The following is a 25,473-nucleotide window of genomic DNA, read 5'->3' on the forward strand; positions in this document are numbered from 1 at the left end:
GCCAGAGTTCTCTGTGCCTCCCATCCAAGGGGCTGAAAACTCACTTCTTACACTCCCCATGGGAATGGTGGCTTCCAGAGCCGACCCACAGCACTCCCAGTGGCTGCCCTCTCCCACCCAATGTCCATCTTAAGCTCCAGTTGCAAACAAGGTCCACCTTTCTCCCAAAAGCCAAGGAAGTCATACTGCTGCTCCTGACAAGATGTGCCAGAGGTGAGGGGGGAGAGAGAGAGAGAGAACCATGAGCCTGAGTCAGAGGAGATCTGGAGTCCTTCTGGCTTTAGGGCCAGTAGCTACCCATGATGACAGGCAGGAGGCAGGCTAAGGGAAGGAGACCTCAGTCTCAGTCTGAGTTCAGGCTTGAACAGAGGTGGGGATAGAGTCATTTGTTGGTAGTTCCCATATCAACCACACTCTGGTGTCACAAGGAGCTGGACATAGTAAAGGAAAGGGAATGTGGAGGAAGGAGGCCTGAAGAAAGAGGTTTGAAAACCACCCTTATAAAGGCTCTTCTCCAATGCCCTTAGAGCTCAGAGTAGTGGTCTGTATAAACAGCAGTGGGCCAGACAAGTTTGGGCTTGAAATAAAAAAAAAACAAAACCCAAAGCACATAGACTCTCTTTGACAAACTGTTTATTAAATTCTGTATCACTATGGGATGTCTCTTATTGTATCCTAGAATCCCAAGATGCAGGGAGGTGGTAAAGTGGCAATAGTGAATTTGGGGATCTGGTCTCCCAAAAGTACCTGCCGCTCAACCCCTGATTCTGCTATGGATGCCAGGCGGATCACCCCGCCACTGGAGCCGTCCCTCTCCATGGCCAAAGCGAGAGCTGTGGATAAAAGAAAGTTGGGGGTCAGAGTCAGATGCTGGGATCACAAGGAATGATGAAATTTGGCCTGGCTTGGGTTAGGGGGTTGAAACTCAGAGGCCCAGAAGCCCAAGTTCTCACCATTAGCAGTGAATTGCAGACACTCTTCCTTGGTCATGCCTTCCCGGTAGGTAGCATCGACATAGCCATAGATATAAGAGCTCCCAGAGCCTCCAATGGCAAAGGACTGTCTTACCATCATACCCCCCATGGGCACTGAGTACACCTGCCAGGTGGAGGGAGAAGAGTCATCAGTTGTACCCTCCTCACAACACATGTATATTCACCTGTTCATTGTGGGTTTGATCTGGGAAGAGCTAATAGTGAGGTAGAGGTTAAAAACAGAAAATGGCTGGGGTGGGAAGAATCAAAGGCATTGCTCCAGTGCTCGGAGGGTGGAGTGTCTGACCTGCCCTCCTTCTTGGGAGTCCCAGCCTGCAATGATGATTCCTGCCATCAGGTCTTCCCGGTATCGGTAACACATCTCCTTAAAGAGACTGGCTGCAGTGTGTACCAGAGGAGGCTCATTCAGCTCAATGCTAGAGGGTAAGGGGTCATAGGGAAGGCATCATCAGAACCTAAGAGTCAGACCATTTAGCTCCTTGGGTCCCAACCTTCAAATATGTGTTTCTTTCCAGCCCACAAGCACCTGTGGAAACCAAGCTGATAGGTAACAGCATCAGCTACTGCCTGGGTATCAGCAGCAGAGCCTGAGCGGCAGCAGAAGATACGATCGTGAATAGGGGTAAGCTTGTCAGTCACTCGATTGGCGATGTAGGACCTGCAGAACGGCAGAACAGTGAGGGAAAGGACCTTGCTTATCTCCCACCTCCATCCTATTACTATCCACTCCTTCGGGGCTCAGGACTAGGTGCTCCTCTATTTCCTGTTCTCATCCAAACTGAAGCAGGCTGGAGAACAGACTTCTGCAAGAATTTCACCTAAGGGTGAGGGGAACAGCTAGGTTGTAGAAGCTGGAACAAATCCTTAACTCAAGGGAGAGGAGAAACCTCCCTTCCACAGCTGTCTGTGGAGAGTAAGGGCGGGCTGGCCGGCAAGGAGGGAGGAGAAAGATGGGCAGACCTTTCACATGTGTGTCGTGAGCTCACCCAGTGGTTGTTCTGGAATCGGCCCCCAGAACCACGCCCCCGTCAAACTGCACGGCCATGATTGTGGTCTGGGAAAAAGGAAAAAGGAGTGAATCTGGGCTTGTTCACATTCCCCAGCACACACAAAACTCAATGATCCCTCTATCCAGTCCCTAGAGTACTAAAGTCATGCAGCACTGACCCATTTTCAAATCTCATAGGGGCCTCAACACCCCCGCAAAATACCAAAATTCAGAATTCCAATCCTCAAATCCCCAAAGGCCCATTCCAGCCGTAAGCCTGCGTTTCTCAAGATTCCAGAATTCCACGCTTCTGCCTACTTTCCACATCCGATCACGAAAGCACCACACTGCACCCTGAGGATACCTCTCCACCAGCCTTCACCACATTGCAAACCACCTCCTACCCCCGACCCTCCGTTCTCCCAACGTACTCTGGCCTATTCTTCCATTGCATTAAGACTTGCGCACATCCCCTGAACCCCGAGTCCCTTCCTCACCCCTGTGGAGACTTCCCGGTTTTCCCAGTCGGGGGTAATGGCCTCTGGCCCCCAGGCTGGGGCTGGCCCCGTTCCTCTAGCAGCAACTAAGGTGGACGCCATCTTTCTCCTCCGGCACTGCCACAAAGCAACTGTCGTAAAGCGCACTGTCACACTCTTTAGTCGTGTTCTGAGGCCTTCTCGGGGCAACGCTCGGGCACGGTTGACGGCAGAAGGGAAAAGATGCTGTGTAAGGAAGGATTTTTTTGCGACAGTGAATGCTTGTTGGCAGCGTGGCCGGCAAATAAGCAAACAAAAATACCCTAATCTGCAATTGCTATACGTATTTCCGTTTGGACTGTGCAGTACTGATATATCTATCTGAGTTGCAATTCAAAAAGTTTTCAAGACAGACTTGAGCCTCTGACTTACAGTGCGCACACTGCTTTCATTTCTCTTAGGTATAGACCTAGTACTATATACAGTATCAGGGGTGAAATGGCTGGGTCATACAGTAACTGTTCAGCGTTCTGAAGAACTGACAGCTGTTTTCTACAACAGCTGCCCCATTTTACATCCCTACCCGTTTAGTATGAGAATTCCAATTTCCCCTCATCCTCACTAATTGTTATTGTGTATTTTTACTTTAGCCATCCTAGCGGGTATCTTGTGGGTTTTTTTCTTTTCTTTTATATTTCTCTAATAATTAGTGATGTTGAGCCTATTTGCATATGCTAATTGTTCATTTGTATATCTTTTCTTTTTTAATCCTCACGCTAGGATTTTTTTTTTTTTTTTTTTTGGTATGTGCCCCTAGCGGGAACCGAACCCAGGACTGTCTGGTCCACAGGCCAACGCTCCAAACGCTGAGCCAAAGGGGCCAGGGCTAGGATTTTTTTTTTTACATTTATCTTCAGACAGAGTAGGAGGGAGAGAGAAACATCAATGTGAGAGAGACACATGATTGGTTGCCAGCCACACAACCCCAACCAGGGCCAGGGACAAACTGCAACAGAGGTACCGGTGCTTGGCTGGAATCAAACCTGGGACTCTCTGGTTCGCAGGCCAATGCTCTAACCGCTGAGCCAAACCGGCCAGGGCCCATTTGTATATTTTATTTGGAGAAACATCGGTTAAAGTCCTTTGCCCATTTTAAAATTAGGTTATCTTTTGTTGAGTTTGTAAGAGTTATTTTTTATATCCTAGATACTAGACCTTTATCAGATACATAATTTGCAGGTATTTACTCCCATTCTGTGGATTATCTTTTCACTTTCTTCTTTGGTGTTCTTTGAAGCACAAAGTTTAAAATTTTGATGAAGTCCAATTTGTCTGTTTTTCCTTTGGTTGCTTGTGCTTTTGATGTCCAATAAACTGTTACCTAACCCCAGGCTACAAAGATTTACAGCTATGTTTTCATCTAAGTGTTATAATTTTAATTCTTATATTTTTAGGTCTATAATTCATTTTGAGTTAATTTTTGTGTATAATGTGAGGTAGAGGCCCAATATTCACTCTTTTGAATGTGGATATTAATTTGTTTCAGCATCATTTGTTGAAAAGACTGTTCTGACCCCTTTGAATAGTCTTGGCACCTTTGTTGAAAATCAATTTACTATGTGTGTAATACTTTTTATATATGGTTTGCTAGTATTTTGCTGCAGATATTTTGCACCTCTGTTCTTGCATTAAATCAATATATTGGTCTGTGTTGTTTTTATTTTTTATATCTTTGGTATCTGGGTAATACAGGCCTCATAGAATAAGTAGGAAAGAGTTTCCTCCTCATCTATCTTTGTAAGAGTTGGAAGGATTGGCATGAATTTTATTTGAACATTTAGTAGAGTTTATCAGTGAAAATGTCTGGACCTGGGTTTTTCTTTGTGGAAATGTTTTTGTTGTTGTTGTTAATCTTCACCTGAAGATATTTTTCCAATGATTTATTAGATAGAGTGGAAAGGCGAGAGAAACATCGCTGTAAGAGAGACACATAGATTGGTTGCCTCCTGCACAACCTCAACTGGGGTGGGGGATCAATCTTGCAACTCAGATACATGCCCTTGACTGGGAATCAAACCTGCGATCTTTTGATTTGAAGGTCAATGCTATAAGTGCTGAGCTACACCGGCCACGGCTGTGGGAAATTTTTTTTATTATCAATCAAAAAAATCTCTTTCTAGAGAATTTAACTCAAATTCAAAGTCTAGTCAGATTTTCTCTTTATTCTTGAGTCAGTTCTGGTAGTTTATGTCTTTCTAGGAATTTGTCCATTTCTTTTAGGTTATTTAATTTGTTAGTCTACAATTGTTTATAGTATTCCCTTATAATTCCTTCTATTTCTGTAAGATTCGTAGTGATTTCCCCTTTCATTCTTTTTTAAAATATGTTTTTATTGATTTTATTTTTATGTTGTTTTAAATATGTGTTATTGCCCTGGCTGGTTTGGCTCAGCGGTTGGAGTGTCCACCTGTGGACCAGAGAGTCCCGGGTTCGGTTCCTGCTAAGGGCACATACCAAAAAAAAAAAAAAAAGAAACTTAAATATGTGTTATTGCCATGGCTGGTTTGACTCAGTGGTTAGAGCATCGGCCCACAGATCAAAGAGTTATGGGTTTGATTCCGGTCATGGGCACATACCACAGTGGCAGTTTGGCACCTGGCCCTGGTTGAGGTCATGTGGGTACCAGCCAGTTGATGTGTCTCTCTCACTTTGATGTTTCTCTCTCTCTTTCCCCCTCTCTCCCTCCGATTTATCTGAAGATAAATGCAAAAAAATGTCCTTGGGTCAAGCTGGTGTGGCTAGTGGTTGAGTGTCGACCCATGTACCAAGAGGTCACTGGTTCGATTCCCAGTCAGGACACATACCTAGGTTGTGAGCCCGATCCCCAGTGGGGGGCATGAAGGAGGCAGCCAGTCGATGTTCTCTCTCATCGATGTTTCTATCTCTCTCTCCCTCTCCCTTCCTCTCTCTCTAAAATCAATAAAGGAAAAAAAAAGTTAAAAAAAGTGTCCTCAGGTGAAGATAACAAAAATTATTTTAAAATTTTTTTTTCTTTGTTGATTTTAGAGAGAGAGAAAGGTAGAGGGAGAGAGAGATAGAAACAGCGATGAGAGAGAACATTGATTAGTTGCCTCCTGCATGACCCCCACTGGGGATTTGGCCCACAACCTGGGCATTTGCCTTGACCGGAATCGAACTAGCAACCTCTTGGTGCATGGTTCGACACTCAACCACTAAGCCACACCAGCCAGACTGATTTGCTTTTCTTTTTCCAGTTTTTTAAAATTGTATTTTGTTTTTATTTTTTCATATTTTTATCCTCACCCGAGGACATTTTTTGTATTTATCTTGAGGGAGGGGGGCGGAGGAGAGAGAGAGAGAGAGGAGAGAGATATCAAATGGTTGCCACCCACACGACCCCAACCAGGGCCGGGGACAAACTGCAACCCAGGTATGTGCCCTTATCGGGAACCGAACCCAGGCCTCTCTGGTCTGCCGGCCAATGCTCTAACCGCTGAGCCAAACCAGCCAGGGCTTTCCAGTTCTTTTTTAAAATATGCTTTTATTGATTCTTTCTTTCTTTCTTTCTTTCTTTCTTTCTTTCTTTCTTTCTTTCTTTCTTTCTTTCTTTCTTTTTTAGAGAGAGATAGGAGGGGAGAGAGAGACATATCAATGTGAGAAACATCGATTGGCTGTCTCCCACATGCCTGCTACTGGGGATCAAGCCCAAAACCCAGGCATGTGCCCTAACAGGGAATTGAACTAGGACATCTCAGTCCATGGGAGGACACTCAGTCCACTGAGCCACACTGACTGGCCAGGTTCTTTTTCTAGTTTCTTGAGGTGGAAGGTTAACATGAAATTGTTTATTTATATATTAATTTTATCCTCACCCAAGGACATTTTTGCATTTATCTTCAGATAGAGCAGGAGGGGGGGGGAGAGAGGGAGAGAAACATCAATGTGAGAGAGACACATCGAGTGATTGCCACCCACACAACCCCAACCAGGGCTGGGGACAAAATGCCCTCAGTGGGAACCGAACACGGGTGGATGCTCTAACCACTTAGCAAACTGGCCAGAGCTGTTTATTTATTTTTAATATAAACATTTACCGCTAAAAATTTCCCTCTAAACCCTGCCTTTACTGCATCCCTAAGTTTTGGTGTATGTTGTTTTCACTTTCACTAATCTCAAAATATTTTCCCTGTGAATTTTTCTTTGATACTTTGTTGAGGGTTATTTTTTGTTGTTGTTAATTCTTGCCTTAGGATATTTTTCCCATTGGTGTTTAGAGAGAGTGAAAGGGGGGGTAGAGAGAGAAAGAGAAACATTAATGTGAGAGAGACACATCAATTGGTTGCCTCCCGCATTTACCCCGATTAGAGCCGGGCATTGAACCTGCAATCCAGGTATGTGCCCTTGACTGGCAATCAAACCCATGATTCTTCCATGTGTGGGCTGACGCTCTAACCACTGAACACACCAGCCAGGGCAGGAGTGTGTTATTTAATATTTACATATTTGTAGCTTTCCCAAATTCCCTTATATTATTGATCTCTAATTTCATTTCATTTTAGTTGGAGAATATTTTGTGACTTTGGTCTTTTTAAAGTTATTGAAACTTCTTTTGTGGCCTGGCATATGGTTTATCTTGGAGAATGTCACATGTGCAGTTGAGAAGAATGTGCATTTTGCTGTTATTGTGTGGAGTGGTCCTCCTATGAATCTGCCATACTCTTCCTCCATACTCCATCCAGCTGGAGCTGATTTTTTAAATTGAAACTATGATCTAGACAATCCCTTGCTTAAAATTAATGCTTGAGGCCAAGTCCCATCTCTGTAACATGGTTCATAAGGCACTTCATAAACTCGCTCCTGTTCACTTGTCCAGAATCACACCTCTTCTTTATTATTTCATTTTTTAATGTAGTAAAATATAAATAACATAAAATTTAGCATTTTTACCATCTTTGGTGTACAATCTAGTAACATCAGGTACATTTCCATTGCTGTGCAATCCCCTTCCTTTCTATTTGATTCTCTTGGATCCAGCAATCTGAACTAGTTTTAGTGTTCATACATTCATTCAACAAGAAACTATTAAATGTCTAGTAGGTACCAGGCACTGTTTGAGGCACCAATGGTACATCAGATAACAAAATAGAGAGTAATTTCAAGCCCCATGGAGCTTACATATATCGGGGGAGACAATAAAATAAAACAAATAATTACAATATATAGTATGTTAGAGCATCATCTGTATAAGAAGAAAAATAAAGTAGGGAAGGGAGATAGTGTGAGTGCGTTGACATTTTAAAAAGAATAATCAGGAGCCCTGGTCGGTTTGGCTCAGCGGTTAGAGCATCAACCTGCGGTCCTGAGAGACCTGGGTTCGGTTCCCGCTAAGGGCACGTACCTCGGTTGTAGTTTGTCCCCGGCCCTGGTTGGTCGTGTGGGTGGCAGCCACTCGATGTGTCCCTTTCACGTCGATGTTTCTCTCCCTCTCTCGGTTCCTCTCTCTCCCTCCCACTCTACCTGAACAAAAAAATGGGAAAATGTCCTCGGGTGAGGATAAAAAAAAAAAAAAAAGAATAATCAGGAAAGGTCTTACTGAGAAGATATTTGAATAAAGACCAGACGGAAGTAAGGAAGGAAATCATTTATCTGTTTGGGGAAAAAGCATTATGGACAGAGGGGAGAGCAAGTGCAAAGGTTCTGAGGCAGGATAAAATCTGATGCATTCAATGAATATTGAGGACATTAATTTAGCTAGTGCAAAGTCAGAGCAGGTAAGACCTTTTGAAGCTTTTCATCATTCTCAACTGAAAACATGATCCAGAAAATTTCCTGCTTAAATAAAATAATTTTTTTTTCATCTGAGTGCAATAGGAAACCATCGGAAGGTTTTGAGCAGGGAAGTGACATGCTATGAACTACATTTTAAAGAATAATTTTGGCTGCTCTATTGAACATACACTACAGGGAGGTGAAGTATGAGACAGAAAGACAATTAGAAAGCTATTGCAATAATATAAGTGATAAAGTTGGCTTCAGAAGTGTGGAAGCAGTGGAGATAGTGGGAAATGGTCAGATTCTGGCAGATTGGATGTGGGTACAATGAAAGAGAAGCAGAAGAGTCAGGATGACTATAAGGTTTTTGGCTTAAGGACCTGGAGGAATGGAATTGTCATTTATTGAGATAGCAAAGACTGTAAAGGGAGTATTTTGGGAAGAGAGGGTATTAGAAGCTTAGTTTGGGGCATGTTAAGTTTGCTATATCTTAGTTGAAATCCAAGTGGAGATATCGAATAAGGAGGTATATAGATAAGATTCTGGAGTCTAGGGCAAAGTGGGTTGAAGTTATAATTTGGGAGTTATCAGTGTATGAAATGACTAAGCTCTTTCATGTTAACTCTCATTGTGGGAGTGGCCAAAAAGTCATTTAATAAAGATAAATTATTGAGCTGAGATTCTGCTTGGCTTGGGTGGGTGACAGAAGAGGGTGCCATTTATTCTTAAAGACAAGGAACACAAGGGTGTAATTTTGGGAGGAGGCGATTGGATCCCAGTTGGACGTGTTGCATTTGCGACATCTATGGTGTTCAGCAAATATTTGGCTTTATGGGGGCTGGAGCTCAGGGGACAGATCTGGGCTGGAGACTTGGCATATAGTCGACAAGAGTAGCCATAGAAGTGGTTGAGATAGCCAAGGGGAACGTGAGTCTCTGGGCTGCTGGGAACAGGGATGACACATCTTCCCACATCCATTTCATTCTATTTCTTTCTTTTTTTTTTTTTATCCTCACCCAAGGACATTTTTCCATTTTTTGTACAGATAGAGTGGGAAGGAGAGAGAGGAAGGGAGAGAGAGAAACATCGACGTGAAGGGACACATCGAGTGGCTGCCACCCGCACGACCAACCAGGGCCGGGGACAAACTGCAACCAAAGCACGTGCCCTTAGCGGGAACCGAACCCGGGTCTCTCCGGACCGCAGGCCGACGCTCTAACCGCTGAGCCAAACTGGCCAGGGCTCATTCTATTTCTTTAAGTGCCTGCTGGCATTACAAACACACCCTAAATCGACGGCTACCAAAGAATACTTTTTATTTCTCTGCATCTACAGCTTTTGTCTTCTTCCGGGGACTTTGGATATTGGGAGGACCTAAAACCTCACCCCGACCGGGGGCGTGCCTACAAGGTAGTGACGCCAAAGAGGCGGGATATCAGGTGACCCGCACCCTGGCGCTGGAAGCGAGCGCCCCGGCTGGACCCTGATCTTTGTACTTCGCCGACCCCGCCGCAGGGCGCTCTCTTCCTAGTGGGTCCCGGCCGCTGCTGGCCTTAGGCCAGCTGGAGCAGGCCACGCTCGGCCAGCAAGCCCTGGGTCCGGTTGTAGACATCCTCCAGGGTGCCCGCGGCGTGGGCCAGGACGGCCCGCGCCTCCGACTCTGTGGTTCCGGGACACGCCAGCTCCAGCAAGCGGCCGCGACCCGGGAACGAAAGGAATGCGAGGCGGGCGGCCTGACGGATCAGCCACGGGTGGTGCGGGCCCAGGACTGTGCCGTAAGCGTCACTGCACTGCTCGCCGGGCTCTGGGCCTCCGACCGTCCCGGTCGCCACCCGGTGGAGGCAGAGCTGGGACCAGCGTAGCGCACGGTGCAGCAGGAGCGCTGTTTTTGAGCCGGAGGACCTGGCCGGGTTTCGAGGGGCGACCCCAGGCAGCTCCAGCAGCCCCTTCCGCCGCTCCCACGCCACCATGGCTGCCAGCGACTTGTAGTGCGCCGCATCTGGGCCGTGCACCCGAGCCTCGAGGGCTGTCACTTTGTCGAAGGCCTCGCTTGTGGCGAAGGTGAAAATGGAACCGAAGGGAGTTAAGAACCTGCGTGTTTGGTGGTGGGAAGAGTGGGAGGGTAAAGAGAGGGCGATGGAACCACTGGAGGCGGGGGCTGGATTAGGGGAGGGAGACCACTTACTTGATTAGCTCCCTCCATCCTGCCAAGTACGGCGACAACTCCACATCCCCCTCCAGGTTCAGACTGGCGCGGAACGGCCTCACCATGCGGCCCAGCATCCCATGGGGGCCCAGACACTGAGGCTCTTCCCAGTCCGGGGCCTCCAGGGATTGCGACTGTTGCTGGGCCTAGGGAAGTAGATATGAGCGGGGGTGGGGAGCGGGGTGGGAGCAGAACCCCAGGCCTCTTGGGCCTCCTTCTCCAAGCAGCCCAGTCGGGCTCTGAAAAAATTATTCCTAAGGTCTAGCTGGTGTCCCTCCTGCTGTACTCGCAGCTTCTTTCAGGAGAGGAGACACAGGAAGGAAGAACCGCTCTTCACCAGAGGGTCAGCCTTGCTCCTCTTCCCCCTGTTCAGGGTCCCACCCGGAGCTCCCCGCCCAGCCCTGCCCCGAGCTTACCTGAAAAGGCGGCGGTCCCTCAGTAATGCAGGACTGTGCTCCGGGTCGGCAGCCTGAGAGGGCGCCTGGGGAGAGGCAAGGCGAAGCGGTCAGAGCTCAAAGAGGGAGCTTAGATCCCAAGGAACTGGATTCCTGGGTTCCTCCCAGAGGAGGTGAGGGAAGAGGCCACTCACGTAGGCTCCGAGTACAAAGATAAAAAAGTAGCAGCGCGAAGATGACGAGAGAAGTAGTATGACGGAACCAGCGCCGGGAGACTTGTAGAGGCAGCGCGACCCCCATGGCTGCTGTTGGGACCACACCCCCTCACCAGCTCCTACCCTGTCCTTGTCCCTGCACCACCCCTCCGCCTCCGAAAGGAAGAGAAGCCCGCGGTGCAGTGAGGTGCAAGGGTTAATAGTTAATCTGAGGCCCCTTACCCTGAGCTCTTTGCCCCAGAGGGCAGCATCCCACAGGTGAGAAATCAGATTAAGAGCATCTGGGAAGTTCGGTGGCAATGACACCTCTCTATGTCCCTAATCCTGTAGGGTCAGGCTGTAGGAAGAGGCAGCCTGGGTATTGATTGGGAAGGGAGACTGGGGGTCAGAACCAACTCCCTCAGTAGGCAATGGTGTGGGCCCTAAATTAACTCTGGGCTTGAGTTCCTTCCACTGTAAATTGAGGATAATAATAGGTACTTTCCAAGAATTAAATGATAATGTATGTGTAAACACTGTAAGTGGAAAACCTTGCCACAATTGTTCCATAAATCTTACCTATAAAGTTCAAGCATGGGTCACCTGAGATCCAGGGAACACCCACTTCTAAATTCTCTAGCCTATCCACAGGGGACCTTGTGTTGATCTGATGAATCATCTTATGATTATATACTTTAGGTTTTATCCTTTTACATTTTTGTAGTTTAATTTTTTTAAACTCCAGGTTGGTTCCTCAATTATTTATCAAACTAAACTTTATTAACTACTTTCACATGGCAGGCCCCGATCAGGCCTCAAGAAGAAAAAAAAAATAAGTGACCTCATAGAACTCATGGTCCATTGGAGAATTTATTTATAATTTGTTTCCCCCACTGGAATGACAGGGGTCTTTTTTTTGTTAGTTGCAGCTCTATTTACAGCACTTAGTGTATTGCCTAAGCCAAAATACATTGTTGCTAAATAAATATATGTTGAATAAACAAAAGAATGTGTATGAAGGGCAGGCAAATCAAGGGTGGTGCCCCCAGGACAAATTTGAGCCAGTTTTTTGTTGTTTGGTTTTGGTTTTTGCAAATTAGGAGTCCACCAAGTGGCCCTGGGAGGTAGGTGGGGGAGGGGAGGCACATTTAGGGAAAGGATACAGAATGCAATCAAAGAAACAGCATCTTCTGTTCTTAGTCTCTGTCCATAAACTTCTTAGAATTGTTCCTGTCTCTGTGTATATTTTCTTGTTAGGGTGAGAAGGAGTATCCCATATTCTCAAGGAGTCAGGGCCCCAATTGTTAAGAAGACCCTTCCTAGCTCCCATAGTTCATGGATTCTTGCCCCATTTCTCACTCCAATGCTCCCTCACATCTTGAAGGTCCCTGAGTTTGCTCCTGATCAATGCTGTTCAATGTGCTTCTGGAGCCTTCACTTCCATCCTTGGACTCCTGATTTCCCAGTGTTGGAATGTTTCCCAGCTTGCTGACTGTGACCTTAGGCAAATTGCTTGCCATTTCTAAGCCTCAATTCCCTAATCTGCACAACAGGAAGAGTAATTCCCACCTCCTAAAATTGTGAGGATTAACTAGAACACCTCTGCAAAACACTAACCACAATTCGTGGCCTACAGTAAAAGTTCAGTAGGTGATGGTTATTTCAACTTGTCAGTGCCTGTTGCCCATCCTCCTCTGGTGCTGGGAGCAAAGGTCTCTCTGAGCAGAGAATCAGGTGTGCAGGATTCAGGAAGAGGATTAGTTTTTGGTGTCACTTAATCCTTGTGGCTCTTCCGCAATTGGAGCTCACATAGGGGCAGAAGAGGTATAAAACCTGCTTAAGTAGCCCCAGCTCACAAAGGCTGCAGGATGGAGCTCAGCTTTGGAGCTAAACTGCTGCTGCTGTGGGTGACATGCTGTGGACATGCCCTAGCAGATGATTCCAGTGGCCACAATAAAGTCATCGAGGTGACCAACGGGGGCCCCTGGGGTGACTGGGCCTGGCCAGAGATGTGTCCTGATGGATTCTTCACCAGCGGGTTCTCAGTCAAGGTGAGTGCCCAGACTTAGGTCTAAAGGGGACAGAGAAGTGCTAGACCCCAGAAAAGAGAATGGTAGTCGTCTTCTTTTTTTCATTGTTTAAAGGAATTATTTAATATTTTAAATGTGTTCATTAAAAGTATACAGTTCCATATCCTAGAGGCTTTAACCTCCCAATTTTATTTTTAAACAACTAATTCCAGTAATAATAAAGAAAAAAAAAAACTAAAATAGAGAATGGTAGTCTTCTGACTCGTCTTTACCCGTCTTCTCGCCGCCCAGGTGGAGCCCCCTCAAGGTATTCCTGGAGATGACACAGCAATGAACGGGATTCGGCTGCACTGCTCCCGTGGGAAAGTGGAGCGCGACTCTCACGTAGTGGAGTCCCAATCTGGAAGGTGAGGGGCAGGGGCTAATAATCCTCTAGAGCGGGGGTATGCCCCTGTCCTATTACAAATACCCCCTCCCAGCTGGCAGTTTCCTCCAGAGCTGTGGGGCACTTTAGACCTGGAGGTGGTAGACCTCCCCTCCACACCTCAGAGGATGTCGGATCCAGCACACCAGGTCACATGTAACACCTGGCTGGGAAGTCCCAAGGGCTAGGTTGGATTGGAGGTAGGTGGGGGATGTCTGCAGAGTCAATGAGTCTCCCCTTCCCTCGTAGGTGGGGCTCGTGGAGCGAGCCGCTGTGGTGTCCCCATGGCAGCTTCCTCATGGCTTTCTCACTTCGCGTGGAGGCACCCAATACCCTTGGGGACAACACGGCTGCGAACAACGTGCGCTTCCGCTGCTCTGACGGCACGGAGCTGGAGGGACCTGGCCTGAGCTGGGGAGACTTTGGAAACTGGAGTAAACCATGTCTTAAAGGCATATGCGGCTTGCAGATCAAGATCGAGTCGCCTAGAGGCCTCCGCGATGACACCGCGGTTAACGACGTGCGTTTTTACTGCTGCAGCAGTTAACATCTTTGCCTCCCTCTCCCTGGCCCCACCTCCAGCTTGGCCCACCTCCCGCTATTAAAGTTTCCCCATCTTGGCTTTGGTCTCACTAGTTTTAGGAATAGGAAACTGCGTCTCCTTGTCTTCTTCCTAACCCAGCAATGGGCCAGGCTGAAATTCAGGTTTGGTCTCGGGAGTCCGTGGCTGGCTACTGAAGGTTATGGACCGCAGAAAAACGCACTTAAACACAATTGTGCGTACAAGTTAAGGATGTCCCTGACTTTCTGCAGATAAAACATGCCCATTAAAAGCTCAGGTTGTGCCCTGGCCAGTTTGGCTCAGCGGTTAGAGCGTCGACCTGCGGTCCGGAGAGACCTGGGTTCGGTTCCCGCTAAGGGCACGTACTTCGGTTGCAGTTTGTCCCCGGCCCTGGTTGGTCGTGCGGGTGGTCCCCGGCCCTGGTTGGTCGTGCGGGTGGCAGCCACTCGATGTGTCCCTTCACGTCGATGTTTCTCACTCTCTCTCCCTCCCATTCTATCTGTACAAAAAATGGAAAAATATCCTCGGGTGAGGATAAAAAAAAAAAAAAAAAAAGCTCAGGTTGTTTCTTTTCCGAAATACCAGTGGCCTCAGATTAAGAAGTTTCTACCAAATTGGGAGGTAACATGTTACAACACTTTCAGGCTTCATTTTCTAGAGTTTAATTGGTTAATGTATTTTCCATAGTTGCCCCCCCCCTACAAAACTCAAACAGTGGCTTTTCTATCTTTCCTTTTTTAAAAAAAAAATATAATATATATATATTTTTTTGTCCAGAGAGAGGAAGGGATAGAAACATCGATGTAAGAGAGACACATCCTTCAGCTGCCTCCTGCACGCCCCCTACTGGGGATGAAGCCCGCAACTCGGGCTTTTGCCCTGACTGACCGGAATCCAACTGAGGTTTCTCAGGTCAAGGGAGGACTCTCTATCCACTGAGCCCCTCCTGCGGGGCAAACAGTGGCTTTTCTATATACTAATTCCTGTTTAGGATCTTTGTCCTTACTATCCTCTCAGCTTGGAGTGCCCCAGCTATCCAGATGGTTGTCCATCACCAGATTTCAGCTCCAATTTCACTTCCTCGGCTTTTATTTTAAAAAGACCTTCTATCAGTCAATATCTAACCCATTATCAACGTGTTTTTTTTTTTTTTTTTAATCCTCATCTAAGGATATGTTTTACTGATTTTATTTGTTTTTGTTTTTTAAATCCTCACCCGAGGACATTTTTCCATTTTTTGCACAGAGAGAGTGGGAGGGAGAGAGAGGAAGAGAGAGAGAGAGGGAAACATCGATGTGAAAGGGACACATCGAGTGGCTGCCACCCGCACGACCAACCAGGGCCGGGGACAAACTGAAACCGAGGTACATGCCCTTAGCGGGAACCGAACCGAGGTCTCTCCGGACGCAGGCGGATGCTCTAACCACTGAGCAAAACCGGCCAGGGCTGTTTTTCTGATTGTAGAGTGCAGGTGGGGGAGACAGAGAGATTGGTTGGTTGCCTGCCTCCCTCCTGCTTGCGCAGGGGGGATCAAACCTGCCACCTAGGTGTGTGTTCTGACCAGAAATCCAGCGGAGAACCCTCCAACTAACTGAGCCACACGAGCCAGGGCTCAGTGTGTTTTTTAGAAGTGCGGATCGCCCTGGCCTGTTTGGCTCAGCGGTTAGAGCGCTGGCCGGCAGACCGAAGAGTCCGGGGTTGGGTCCCTGCTAAGGGCACCTACCTCGGTTTGGGGTTTCTCCAAACCGGCCCAGGTTCGGGTCGTGTGGGTGGCAACCAGTCGATGTGTCTCTCTTGCATCAACGTTTCTCTCTTTCTCCCTCCCGCCCTTTCTGAAGATAAATACAAAAATGTCCTTGGGTGAGGATTAAAAAAAAAAGTGCTTATCACTGCCGGGCAGGTGTGGTTCAGTGGCTGAGGGTGGACCCATGCACCAAGAGGTTACCCGTTCCATTCCTGGTCAGGGCACATGCCCAGGTGGGGGCCAGATCCCCAGTGAGGGGCATGGAGGAGGCGGGGCAGGCAGGAGGCGGCCAATGGACGTTTCTATCTCCCTGTCCTTTCTCTAAAAAATCAATAAAGAAAATAAATTTTTTTAATTGATTAAAAAATAAATAAAAGTGCTTTATCACCAGGTGATCTTTTTCCTCTTTTAAAAACTGCCCATCTTCCACCCTGGAATGTTAAATTATTTGAGAGCACAGAACTTGTCTGTCTTGTTAACTACAGTATCTCCAGCGCACACTAATAGCTCAATAACTATTTGCTGCCCCGGCCGATGTGGCTCAGTTGGAGCGTCCTCCTATACACCAAAAAGTGGCGGCTGGATTCCTGGTTGGGCAGCATACCCAGGTTGTGGATTGACCCCCAGTTAGGGCTCGCGGGAGGGCAAGGGATGTTTCTCATATCAATGCTTTTTTCTTTCTCTCTCCCCCTTCCTTTCTCTAAAATCAATTTTTAAAAGATAAATAAAATTAAACCCATGCTTTAAAAAAATAACCATTTCCCAAGAAAATAAGCCGGGTGCAAGGGCCCCACACAGGAGAGCCCCAAGCCCCTCGTATCGAGTCTTTCGAACACTCCTCGCATACAGAACAATACGAGACACGCAAGAGAGCTCAAAACGGTTTATTCCAGGGCGGGGACGGGTTCCGTGGGCATCCAGCAGCGAGCACAGCGGTCGGTGGAGCCTCATTGAGGAGTGCCCTGAGGAAAAGAGAACGTGAGAACGCAGCTAGGGAGCAAGGATGTTCCCTCTAGCTCCTCCGCCCACCATCTCACCTTCTTCCTGCAGTCGCCACAGAGGACCCCAATGGTTGCGTTCACCAGCTGCACCCCACACAGCAGGAGCTCCAGGCACGAGGCGGCCAGCAGCAGCGAGAAGAGCGTCACATTCCAGCAGACCACATTAGGCGGCTGCTCGCACAAACTCCACTGGGTACGGTTGAGCAAGTAAGAGCCTCTGGGGACCCGACAAGGTCACGTGAGAGACGGAGGTCAGCGCGGAGAGCCACCTCTGGATTCCCTGTCCTGAGCACGTGCCAAGAGGGATTTGCAAAGGGCTCATTTGGCCCACGTGGGGAAGCTCTCTGGAAGGTGAGTCCTGCCCAGGTTTCTGGGTCCACATGGGGAGAGGCACAGAATGGGATGGGGACGGCGCGAAAACAGGCTAAGTCTTACGAAGTGTCTTTGAAGTGGTAGTCCCATGTGCCGTCCTTCAAGCATTTGGGTCCATTTTGGAGCCCGACTCCCGATACTGAGACACAGTAGATAGCACCAAGCATCCCGAAGGCCGAGCAGAAGACTGAGCGCAGCATCTGCACGCGGAGTGGAAGGACAGGTGAGGAGGGCCGCCCTTTCCCATTTCGTGGGCTGGCCGCGCCTAGCTCCTACCCCCTTCCCCTCCATTGCCACGCTCTTCCAGAGTCACGTTAAAAGACTAAACTCCGCTTCTTGGAGTTAAGCTAACCCTAAGAACCAGCGGCTGCGGAGATTCATGGGGGTTGTAGTCCCTTCTGGTCAGGCCGGTTGAGGCCTAAGATTGGCGGAGCAGGGTGGGTAGAGGGGAGAGGTGGAACCGGGACTCTGCAGGGGAGCTAGTGCAGCTGGGAAGAGAGGGCGTGGCTTTAGGTTGGCTCTTCACGGACCTGTTCAAAGATGGGTCCTGAATCCCATCCTAATATGGATCTTACCCTACAGCGGTTTCCACAGCAGCCTGCACCGCAACAGCCTTTGCCCCCTGCCCGAACGGCTGCAATTCCTGGACACAGTACCTATGGAACAAAATTCAATGTGACGTAGAGTCCCTCCAGATCCTCAAGCCCTTACTTGCATCAGTGCTTACCTCCTCCTGGGACCTGCCTGTGATGGCCTTAGCCCTTTGGACTGTAGGAAGACCGTACCCATACTTCTCCTGGAGCATTTTCAGGCTCCATCTTAATTTATCATCATTTATGTGCCTACTTATCTCTGTCCAGATTGTAGCCTCCAGGAGGGTAGGGCCTAATATCATTATGTTCCCAATAAATCTTGGCACATGTTAGGTGCCCAACTGAATGGGAGTCAGGAGGCCTGGGTTTAATGTTAACCCATGTGTATTCCATGAATCGATTCATCTTTCAGGGTCTCTGTTTTGTCCTCTGAAAAATGGGTCTACAAGACCTACCTCACAGGGCTGATCTCATGATTTAATGAAATAACAGGTTGATTTGATGTCAAGACTAGCTCAGAGTAAATGCTCAATAGCTATAAATTCCCTCAACAGCAGGAAGGAATAGTGGTGTTGGAGTGTCTGGGATTATGGTGAAGGTTGGAGGAGAATATTAGTGGAGGCTCTGATGGGAAGTGTAAGAATCCCCAAGATATAGCCCTGGTCCTCTTTATCTTTCTCCCTGTGGCCTTCCTCACAGAACTCATTCCCTCCAGGGCATCAGCTTCTTCCTCTACCACTAGTCACCTCCTAAATCATGCCTCCACATTCTAATCTAACTGCCTGAAGGATATGTTCACTTGAATGTCTTGGTTTTAGCTCAAATTTAGCCAGCCTCATTCTGACCTCACAATTTATTCCCCAAATTCATCTCCTGGAGACTTCCTTGTCTCCATCAGTGGAGATACTCTCTAGGTCACCCAGGCTAGAAAACTTGAATCCTTTACACCCAGCCAGATCTCAAGTCCTCTAGACTTTTCCTTCAACAGCTCTTGAATCTGTCAATTCTTTCTTTTTCTTTGCAGTCAATCCCTAATCACCTCCCTCAAGGATGATGTTTCCAGCCTATCTCTTGCCCCAGGCCACCCCACACTCCATCCTAGATTAATCTTAACTTTCACTAGTCTTTTGTATTCTCATATCCTTTAGAGTCTCCTCAAAGAGTAACCCATCAAAATTCAACTCTAGCAAGGCATTGGACGCTCCTCACTTTGGTTACAGTCATGCCAGGTTCTTTGCCTATCTCTCATGTCCAGAACTCCACAGCTGTCTTGATCTTTGCCTTCCTATAAACCTTATCTGGCCCACATTATACAAAGCAGCATTTTGTTCTTCGCTAGGGGAGAGACTGAGAGTTTTAGTCCTGTTATATCCACCACAAAAACCTCACAGAAACACCTGCAAAGTTTAATGGACTTTTCACCAGATACCCCTCTCCCTCCATGTTTCATGGCAGGTCTAGGGCAAGTTTTTTATTTATTTTTATTTTTTATCCTCAGACAGAGCAGGAGGGAGAGAGGAAGGAAGAGAGAGAGAGAGAGAGAGAGAGAGAGAGAGAGAGAGAGAAACATCGATGTGAGAGAGACACATTGACTGGTTGCCACCTACATAACCCAAACAGGGGCCGGGGACCAACTGCAACCGAAGTATGTGCCCTTAGCAGGAACTGAACCCGGACTCTCTAACCACGGAGCAGGCCGACTGAGCAAAACCGGTCAGGGCTTAGGGCCAGTTTTGACCCTCTGACAGCCTCTCTGGTAGGTCACTTACTGGGAAGCTCCTGGATCCAAAGACACCTAGAATTGCCTTTTGGATTTACCAATTTTGAATGACCTATCTATTTCAGATTTTACTTTTTCAGAGTGTTTTTCTTTGTTTTTGTTATCTGAGCTTCTCTGTCTCATTCCCTGTCTACTCATCTTTTTTGTTGTTGTTGTTACTCCTCAACAGAGGATATTTTTTCCATTGATACTTAGAAAGAGTAGATGGGAGGAAGGGAGGGAGGGAGGGAGGGAGAGAAATACTGATGTGAAAGCGACACATTGATTGATTGCCTCCCACACTCACCCTGATGAGGCCCCAGGAATCAAATCTGCAACCCAGGTATGTGCCCTTGACCAGGAATCAAACCTGAGACCCTTAAGTGCATGAGCCGATGCTCTAACCACTGAGCCACATTGGTCAGGGCTCTATCTACTCATCTTAAAGAAAAGAGACCGGTTATTGTAAATGCAGGAGAAAACACTGAGTTTATAGCTCAAATCTGCTTACTTTTCTTCATCTCCATTGCCACTGGCTTAGTTCAAGCCACTATCATCTCTCCTGAACAACTGTAGTGACCTTCATCTGGTCTTTCTGCATCCACTGTTGACCTCCTACTTCCATTCTCCACATAGCTGCCAGAGGGATCTTAAGTCCTATACGGTATCGAGCAACTAGAACTCTAATACTTTGTAAATGGAAATGGATTTGGTATAAAAGTTTCAGAAAACTCTTTGCTGATATCCAGTAGCACTGAATATTTGCACACCTTAAGAACAAGCAGTTTTACCTCTAGGTATAAATCCAACAGAAATGCAAACATTTATTCATCTAAAGACATTTATAGGTATGTTTACGGCAGCATTATTTGTAATAAACCCAAGTTGGGAATTATCCAAATGTCCATCAACAGTAGAATGTTTAAATCAATTGTGTTATGATTTACACAATGAGATGCATAAGAAATGATAAACTATAAACTACAACTACACATACATAATAATAGGGATGAAACTCACAAACATAATGTTGAACTCAAGAATCCAGATACAAAAGTGTCTGTACTATATTCCATTTATATAAAGTGCCAAACAGGCAAAACTAATCTACAGGGTAGAAGTTAGGATAGTTGGGACTCTTGTCAGTAGCAGGTAGTGCCTGCTGGGAAGCACCCCTGGTATTCTGGTATTCAGAGCTGTGCCCTGGCCAGTGTGGCTGGGTTGGTTGGGCATCGTCCTGTACAATGAAGGGTTGCTGGTTTGATTCCCAGTCAGGGCACCTGCCTGGGTTGCAGGCTTAATTCCCAGTTAGGGGGCATTTGGGAGTCAGTCAATCCATGTTTCTCTCTCACATTGGTGTTTCTCTCTCTCCCTCCCTCTCTCTAAAAATCAATAAAATATTTATTTATTTATTTATTTTTATTTATTTATTTTTATCCTCACCCGAGGACACTTTTCCATATTTTGTTCACATAGAGTGGGAGGAAACATCGACATGAAAGGGACACATCGAGCGGTTGCCACCCGCATGACCCAACCAGGGCCGGGGACAAACTGCAACCGAGGTAGGTGCCCTTAGCGGGAACCGAACCCTGTCTCTCTAGACTGCAGGCCAACGCTCTAACCGCTGAGCCAAACTGGCCAGGGCTAAAAATCAATAAAATGTTTTAAAAAAATAATTCACTGAGCTGTATACTAAGGATCTGGGCACTTGTCTGCATGATTTAAATACAAGTTTAAAAACATGTTTAAAAGGTAATAAAGTAATGAACCCTTCAATAGTTTTCTGTTGTACTTAAAATAAAATTCAGATTTCTCCTGTGGCTTTCAAGAGTTTACATGCTCTGGCCTCTGCCTACCCAAGATCTCATCTTATTGAACCTCAGCTGTACTGGCCACCTATCTGGTCTTCAGATATGTGAGCTTGTTCCTACCTCAGGCTTTATAATAGTCAGTCACTCTTTCTGCAATGATAATTCTTTTTTCTTTTTTTGCAGGGGTGGGGGTGTCTCAGTTCAGACATCACCTCATTGAGACCTTCCTTGAAAACACTATAAGAAGTGGTCCTTGCCCAGCCAGTGTGGCTCAGTGGTTGAGCATTGACCCATGTACCAAGAGGTCACCGGTTCAATTCCCAGTCAGGGCACATGCCAAATCCCCAGTGGGGGGCATGCAGGAGGCGGCCAATCAATGTTCTCTCTCATTGATGTTTTTATCTCTCTCCCTCTTCCTTCTTTTTTCTCTAAACAATAAAGAAAAGGAAAAAAAAAAAAAAAAAGAAGAAGAAGAAATGGCCCCCAATATTGCCCTAGGAGCTCTCTATTGAGAGCACCCCGTTTTGTTTTCTGGATGATACCTACTCCTATCTGAAATCATCTTGCTCATTTACTTTGTTTGAGTGTCTCTTAAGTGCATGGCACTGGTCTAGGTACCTGGCACACAGCAGCCAGGGTAATATAATGTACCTAATGTAATGAGGCTTATATTTTTGATTCTGTGATTCTCCCCAATGGGAACACCAGCTTCAGGGAGAGCAGGGACTTCACCTGTGTTCTCATGGCATAGCAGAGACTCTGTGACTATATTTGAAAAACTTTCTCAAGAGTGGCTCAGGGCATGGAGGTGGGAAGAAGGCAGCTGGGAATGAACATGCTGAGAGGGCATCCTCAGGGATCTCCCCTGAAGCAGGCTGGTTAGACCGTGGAGAGGGGGGGTGGTTTAAACTGGAGAAGAGCATGCTGTGATGCTGAGAGAGTATGTAGGTCTGGGAGGAGTGTGACATTTCAAGAAAAGTTGAGGCCAGGGGGATGGAGTAGAGCCCAACAGCCATGAATCCATGTGGGTGGGGGAGTAGGGGAAAAGACCCTAGAGGGAAAGAGGAGATTGTTGGATAAAGGAGAAGAGGTGGGATCTATGAAAGAGATGAAGGAGTTACCTCTCCCAGATAATTTTATCAGTCAACTATCTTGAGAAGTATGGAACTATGGTGGGTAGATCTTTTGTCTTCATCCCATGAAGATGTTAAACTAGCTTGACTTTCCAAAAGTTTCTATAAATGGGGAGGGAGTTGGAGGATGGGAGTTAGGAAATCCAGGGAATCTGTGTCTCCCAGTCTCCCACTTTTTTTTTTTATCCTCACCAGAGGACATTTTTCCATTTTTTATTCAGATAGAGTAGGAGGGAGAGAGAGGGAGAGAGAGAGAGAAACATCGACGTGAAAGGGACACATCGAGTGGCTGCCACCCGCACGACCCAGACGGGACCGGGGACAAACTGCAACCGAGGTACATGCCCTTAGCGGGAACCGATGCTCTTATTGCTGAACCAAACTGGCCAAAACCCACTTTTTTTTTTTTAAATCCTCACTTGAGGACAAGTTTGCATTTATCTTCAGATAGAGCAGGAGGGAGAGATGGAGGAAGAGAGAGAGAGAACATCGATGTGAGAGAGACACATCGACTGGTTGCCACCCACATGACCCCAACCAGGGCTGGGGACAAACTGCAACCGAGGTAAGTGCCCTTAGCGGGAACCAAACCCGGGACTCTCTGGTCCCTGGGCTGATGCTCTAAACGCTGAGCCAAACCGGCCAAGGCCCAGTCTCCTACTTTTCTTGACAGATTCTAGTCTCCAGGAAGACATGGAGGCATCTTCTCCATCACCCTGACCTAGGTTTGAGTTTACCCTTAGTTCTGAGCACAGAGGGTCATCTAGAAGTGTGAGCTGAGAGTGAAGAGACATGGAGGCTGGGGACATCAAGCTGAGTCGAATGACTGATCCATGACACTGCTCCCTGGCTCCAGGAATTGTCAAAGCATTCCACCCCCATTCCCGTTATCATCTTGCCCTGATAACCTCCCACACAACCAGCTGTTCCTGCCTCAACCTTTGCAGTGAGGTGTTCCCAGAATCTGCTCACTGATGGGGAGGGGCAGGTAGGACATAATGTCTTCCCAGAATGGAAGCTGCTTAGAGCAGCGAGGCTCCCTTCTTTCTTGTTCCCCTCAGACATTCAGCTCAAGGCTCTGGGCTCCTCCCAGACCTCTACACAGTGCTTAGCATTTGGGAGCAGAGTCAGAGCTCTCCAGGTCTTCACCACACCATTGCCATGCCTTCCCAGGCAGCCGTCCTTGCCCCCTTCTCCCTCTCCCTCCTGTTCAGAAACCCCTAGAGTGACGCCCATCCCCCTGCCCTGTGCTAACTCAATAGCCTTCTCACCATCAGGCCCCCACCGATGAAACCAGCCATGTACCAGACGTGCTTGCTGATTAGGTCCATCTTGGTCCAAGAGGTCTTCCCATTAGGCACCAGCAGGAGGGCATTGGCCACAATGCAGATCAAGGAGAGGGGAATGAGGGAGAGCCCCACAAAGCGGGCACACTTTCCCGTGCACATGATGAGATGGTTGAGAAGGACAGGCAGTGAGTGAAAGTAAGCCTGAGGCTGGTGGAGAGGAAAACAAGCCTGGAGCAAGGAGCAAAGGTCAGGGAAGAGGTGTGGCAGAAACCAGAGAGTCAAGATCAATGATAAGGGAGAGAAGCAGGAGACACAGGCAAAGAGCAGGTGGAGGTGGAGGGGCTGCTGTTCGTGAGGGGAAGGGAAGGATGTGGTGGAGAAGGTGCGGGGAGACTGACACAGAGGAAGTTGCCTGGGGTCAGTATGTTCTTCCTCTTTTTTTTCTTCAGGCACCTCTCCTCAGGCCCTCTGTTGGCTGCTTAACCTGTTTCGTGATTTGGTCAAGCCCCTTAATTTCTCTAAGTTTCAGTTGCCTCATCTATATCAAGGGTATAGTTGGGCACTTGGCTCTTGGGCTGGTTGTGAAGATTAAATGAGACAATGTGAGAAGCACTTTGTAAACTAGGATGTACTAAGCAGATGTATGGTGGCCTTATCATTCCTATTAGTTCCACAGGGAGGTTTCCTTCTGGAAACAAATTTCTTCCTCATATTTGTTTATTAAACCCTCCTCCTGTTGAAGCCACCACCTGTCAGGCTGGGCTCTCTATTAAAGCCTGAGTCATGAGAACATTCCATCCCCCGCCTCAGTGTTTGACTCAGCCATGGCCACATGGTCCACACCAGTCCCCTGGAGTTACTTTCTGGCTTTTGTTGTTGGAAATCTGAGGTCAAATAAGTTCTGTTTTTTTTTTTTTTTATCCTCACCCGAGAGCATTTTTTCCATTTTTTGTTCAGATAGAGTGGGAGGGAGAGAGAGGAAGAGAGAGAGAGAGAGAGAGAGAGAGAGAGAGAGAGAGAGAGAGAGAGAGAGAGAGAAAGAAAGAGAAAGAGAAACATCGATGTGAAAGGGACACATCGAGTGGCTGCCTCCTACGTGACCCAACCAGGGCTGGGACAAACTGCAACTGAGGTACGTGCCCTTAGCGGGAACCGAACCCGTGTCTCTCTGGACCGCAGGCCAACACTCTAACCACTGAGCCAAACCAGCCAGGGCAAGAAGGTCTGTTTTTGTTGGTATGCTGAAGTTGTTGGTGGCATATTGCCTGTTGGAAAGTGAAGTCAAGCCAGAGGAAAGAATTCAAAGGATGGAAAGACACTGTCTTTTTTTTCTTTTATTAAAATTTTCTTTATCAATTTTAGAGAAAGAGGAAGGAAGAGGAAGAGAGAGATAGAAACATCGATGAGAGAGAACATCGATTGGCTGCCTCCTGCATGCCCCCTACTGGGAATTTGGCCCACAACCTGGGCATGCGACCTGACTGGGAATTGAACTGGCGACCTCTTGGTGCATGGGTTGAAGTTCAATCAATGGAGCCACACCAGCTAGACAACACTAAGTCTTGATGACATCATTTGAACATACTGATTAAGCTATGCCTGGAGCCTGATCATTCCTTAGGAAGTTTTGAATATGTGCTCCAGTTTGAGTTGTTTCTGTCAGCTACTACCTAGAGTCTTTTTTGATACAGAGATTAATTCATTA

At 47.2% G+C, this 25,473-nt stretch overlaps 4 protein-coding genes across 4 annotated transcripts; 1 reads left to right on the top strand and 3 right to left on the bottom strand.

Moving 5' to 3' along the window:
- Positions 1-616: 616 nt before the first annotated feature.
- On the bottom strand, positions 617-2,613 carry PSMB6 (proteasome 20S subunit beta 6). Its single transcript, XM_036268728.1, has 6 exons — positions 2,481-2,613; positions 1,982-2,049; positions 1,522-1,653; positions 1,282-1,411; positions 954-1,098; positions 617-833 (listed from the first exon to the last, which is right to left on the bottom strand). Exons 1-6 carry the CDS (start codon positions 2,580-2,582, stop codon positions 676-678), a joined length of 735 nt encoding a protein of 244 aa, XP_036124621.1. The 5' UTR covers positions 2,583-2,613; the 3' UTR covers positions 617-675.
- Positions 2,614-9,805: 7,192 nt separating this feature from the next.
- GLTPD2 (glycolipid transfer protein domain containing 2) lies at positions 9,806-11,153 on the bottom strand. Its single transcript, XM_036269702.1, has 4 exons — positions 11,048-11,153; positions 10,875-10,939; positions 10,438-10,604; positions 9,806-10,343 (listed from the first exon to the last, which is right to left on the bottom strand). The coding sequence occupies exons 1-4, from the start codon at positions 11,151-11,153 to the stop codon at positions 9,806-9,808; spliced, it is 876 nt and encodes a 291-aa protein (XP_036125595.1).
- Positions 11,154-12,199: 1,046 nt separating this feature from the next.
- Positions 12,200-14,121, top strand: VMO1 (vitelline membrane outer layer 1 homolog). The gene is made up of 3 exons (XM_036269954.1): positions 12,200-13,098; positions 13,369-13,484; positions 13,751-14,121. The coding sequence occupies exons 1-3, from the start codon at positions 12,916-12,918 to the stop codon at positions 14,046-14,048; spliced, it is 597 nt and encodes a 198-aa protein (XP_036125847.1). The 5' UTR covers positions 12,200-12,915; the 3' UTR covers positions 14,049-14,121.
- Positions 14,122-16,680: 2,559 nt separating this feature from the next.
- Positions 16,681-24,070, bottom strand: TM4SF5 (transmembrane 4 L six family member 5). The gene is made up of 5 exons (XM_036269955.1): positions 23,751-24,070; positions 17,756-17,836; positions 17,244-17,380; positions 16,845-17,025; positions 16,681-16,769 (listed from the first exon to the last, which is right to left on the bottom strand). The coding sequence occupies exons 1-5, from the start codon at positions 23,925-23,927 to the stop codon at positions 16,755-16,757; spliced, it is 591 nt and encodes a 196-aa protein (XP_036125848.1). The 5' UTR covers positions 23,928-24,070; the 3' UTR covers positions 16,681-16,754.
- Between the last annotated feature and the right edge of the window lie 1,403 nt (positions 24,071-25,473).

This window comes from Molossus molossus, unplaced genomic scaffold (assembly GCF_014108415.1).
Source record: "Molossus molossus isolate mMolMol1 unplaced genomic scaffold, mMolMol1.p scaffold_m16_p_19, whole genome shotgun sequence".
In the NCBI taxonomy this organism is placed as follows: Eukaryota; Metazoa; Chordata; class Mammalia; order Chiroptera; family Molossidae; genus Molossus; species Molossus molossus.

Excerpts from the sequence above, each read along its gene's own strand:
- PSMB6 (XM_036268728.1), bottom strand. The coding sequence starts at position 2,582 with ATGGCGTCCACCTTAGTTGCTGCTAGAGGAACGGGGCCAGCCCCAGCC. Across the intron at positions 1,099-1,281 it reads ACTCCCAAGAAGGAGGGCAG|GTGTACTCAGTGCCCATGGG; the intron begins GTCAGACACTCC and ends TCCACCTGGCAG. Across the intron at positions 834-953 it reads TCTGCAATTCACTGCTAATG|CTCTCGCTTTGGCCATGGAG; the intron begins GTGAGAACTTGG and ends TTTTATCCACAG.
- TM4SF5 (XM_036269955.1), bottom strand. The coding sequence starts at position 23,927 with ATGTGCACGGGAAAGTGTGCCCGCTTTGTGGGGCTCTCCCTCATTCCC. Across the intron at positions 17,837-23,750 it reads TCATCGGTGGGGGCCTGATG|GTACTGTGTCCAGGAATTGC; the intron begins GTGAGAAGGCTA and ends TTTGTTCCATAG. Across the intron at positions 17,026-17,243 it reads TACCACTTCAAAGACACTTC|AGGCTCTTACTTGCTCAACC; the intron begins GTAAGACTTAGC and ends TCGGGTCCCCAG.
- VMO1 (XM_036269954.1), top strand. The coding sequence starts at position 12,916 with ATGGAGCTCAGCTTTGGAGCTAAACTGCTGCTGCTGTGGGTGACATGC. Across the intron at positions 13,099-13,368 it reads CCAGCGGGTTCTCAGTCAAG|GTGGAGCCCCCTCAAGGTAT; the intron begins GTGAGTGCCCAG and ends CTCGCCGCCCAG. Across the intron at positions 13,485-13,750 it reads GTGGAGTCCCAATCTGGAAG|GTGGGGCTCGTGGAGCGAGC; the intron begins GTGAGGGGCAGG and ends CTTCCCTCGTAG.
- GLTPD2 (XM_036269702.1), bottom strand. The coding sequence starts at position 11,153 with ATGGGGGTCGCGCTGCCTCTACAAGTCTCCCGGCGCTGGTTCCGTCAT. Across the intron at positions 10,940-11,047 it reads TCTTTGTACTCGGAGCCTAC|GCGCCCTCTCAGGCTGCCGA; the intron begins GTGAGTGGCCTC and ends GCCTCTCCCCAG. Across the intron at positions 10,605-10,874 it reads AGGGACCGCCGCCTTTTCAG|GCCCAGCAACAGTCGCAATC; the intron begins GTAAGCTCGGGG and ends CTACTTCCCTAG.